The sequence below is a fragment of the Cystoisospora suis genome, assembly GCF_002600585.1.
Source record: "Cystoisospora suis strain Wien I chromosome Unknown contig_3788, whole genome shotgun sequence".
NCBI lineage: Eukaryota > Apicomplexa > Conoidasida > Eucoccidiorida > Sarcocystidae > Cystoisospora > Cystoisospora suis.
In genome coordinates, this window is record NW_027156583.1 from 3,014 (window position 1) to 5,456 (window position 2,443).

Sequence of the window (2,443 nt, forward strand, 5' to 3'; positions counted from 1 at the left end):
CATACATACATATATATACACCTCCATGTACACCCCACTCGGGGGGTCGCTCATTCAAACGGGCACATGTACTAGTGCATACCTCCAGATTCTGCGAAGATACAGATATGTGCATACACATCAATCTATTCACATGTATATACCTACGTATACGTATATATTGATTTATAAGCAAAGAAAAAAAGTCCAAATATAATCCATGTATACATACACTGATACTGCTGCCTATATAAAGATGTATATACAGCTCAATACTCCATGCATTTACTGAGGAACATCTATCTGTATCTATTTATGTATATACAGGTATCTCTTTGTGTATGATGTGTATGTGCTATAAGGAGGAAAAGGAGGAAAAGGAGGAGTAGGGACGATGTGGGTGTGAGTGCTTAGGGTGGGGAGGCCAACGCATGCATACATACATACATATCAACACCCCCAGCCTACTGTCTAACTATATACATATATATAGATGTATAGATATACATATGTATATATATATATATATCTGTAGAGAGAGATATGTATATTGTCTCTCTGTTTTCATTTGTATGTGGTGGATTCTCGATGCTTCTCGACATGTCTAGATAAGCACCAGAGATGAGTAAAGTGTGAAGGTTCAATCCCTTTCTGTCTCTTCACTTCTCTTGTGACAATATCTCTTTGCTTTCTTTCCATTCATCTTTCTTTTCTTTTCTTTTCTTTTCTTTTCTTTGCTTTAGGTGTTAAGGTCGGCGGGTTTGTTTCTTCCGGGCGAGGTATGGAAAGAGTGGCTTGATCCTGTAGGGGAAGCATGCGTGAGAATCTACGACTTCTTTAAGCTCTCCGCCAAAGCTAAAGAAATCTCCTCTTCTCCTTCTTCTCCTTCCTCTTCTTCTACTTCTACTTCCTTCTCAAGACTAACGGCTACGGATCTTCTTGACGGAGGTAAGCATTTGGGTCTCTAAGTACGTAACAGACTTCTTCTCTCTTGCTTGAAGAATAGCATCGTACAATGTATGGAATTGACTAGAGTGTATATACGTCTCCTATGATATAGATATGTACAGGCTTGCATATCCTCTTGAAAGAATATCCGTTTCCTGTCTACAGATGCTTGTGAGTTGAGGAGGAGGTAAATACACAGCTGTCTTTCTCTTATGAGGACGTAGAATGGCACATCTCACACTCCAGCATGCAGCCACCTTAAATCGCACAAAAGTATACATAGCTTCTCTCCTGCATATGTCTATCTATACATATACATAGATTTATGTGTATGCATGTCTGTATACATATATTTCCCACCAATTCTTAGGAACTGTAGATACACATGTATGTATATCTATCTATCTATATCTATATATATACATGCGTACCTGTATAGATGGATCGACGAGCAGCCACCTTCTCCATGGCAAGACAAGAGAGCAGTCACAGTGTTGAGTGATAGAATCGTACACGAGTGTGTGAGAGGAGAAAAAGGAGCAGCCTTTTCAAAGAAGAAAGAGAAGAAAAAGACACTGCCACCCCCTCTCATTCTCCTTCTATGAGTGCAAGTCCTCACATTCTTTTGAGGAGTGGTAATGAGTTCTTTCCTTTCTTTCTCTTTTTCTTCTCTTTGGCTTTGTCTTTCGCAGTGTACGTGGACAAAAGGTCTCTTTTCCGTCTTGTCATAGACACCTACTGTGCTGAATATGAGTAAGGTATCCATTACTAGTCCTTATTACGTCAGTTTACGATCAAAAGAGATACTCCGACGACGTCTACCGCTACACGCTGAGGTGTACGTACACCCGAGCCATGTATACAGCCTGGTGTCTTTCCTGTCTTTTTACGTTTGAAAAGAATTCCACGAACCCCCCGTTTGTCTTTGAAGCTTTCCTCTTTGACCTTTTCTTGCCATTCAAGTCTATAGCCTAGTCACTCGTCTTCCTAAATGTAAGTAAAGATGGTAGCAAAGATACTTGAAGTAACACAGTGCATGTCTATATCTACCTATCTGTCTATCTATATATAAATATATATATATATAGAGAGAGATTTCCCTGGTGGTAATGAGAGTGCTTGGTGAAGGTTATGTATGCATGTGCGGAGTGTATATCCACCTGCAGATTTTTATTTCTTTTCTTCTTCCTTCCATTCTTCCCTCATTCGCAGTATCGATATAGTTACTATTCTCTGTGCGCATGCATCCACAATGAGTTAGGTATTTGAAACATCGGCACGAACTACCAACACTACTACTACTACTGTACATATACATATATATATATCCTGTCGAAGTACCGGGTAGGTACGGTAATACCTTATATGTATAGATGTGTCGATGTGTATCTAGGAATGTGAAAGACGAGTAAGAAGACATGGGAGACTTTTTAGTGTCTCGCTCGCTCTCTTTAATAGACCGCAAAAATGATTCTACCTCCATTGACTCCCACTGAGCCTCTTAAGCACATACATA

The 2,443-nt window shown here is 39.7% G+C and overlaps 1 protein-coding gene across 1 annotated transcript in view; it reads left to right on the top strand.

Moving 5' to 3' along the window:
• Positions 1–923, top strand: part of CSUI_007257 (uncharacterized protein) — a gene marked incomplete at its 3' end in the record, with an annotated part of 2,924 nt that extends 2,001 nt beyond the window's left edge. Inside the window, exon 2 of the mRNA XM_068067405.1 lies at positions 723–923. Within this exon, the coding sequence (XP_067920619.1) occupies positions 723–923 (201 nt within the window). The remainder of the gene's footprint in view (positions 1–722) is intronic.
• Between the last annotated feature and the right edge of the window lie 1,520 nt (positions 924–2,443).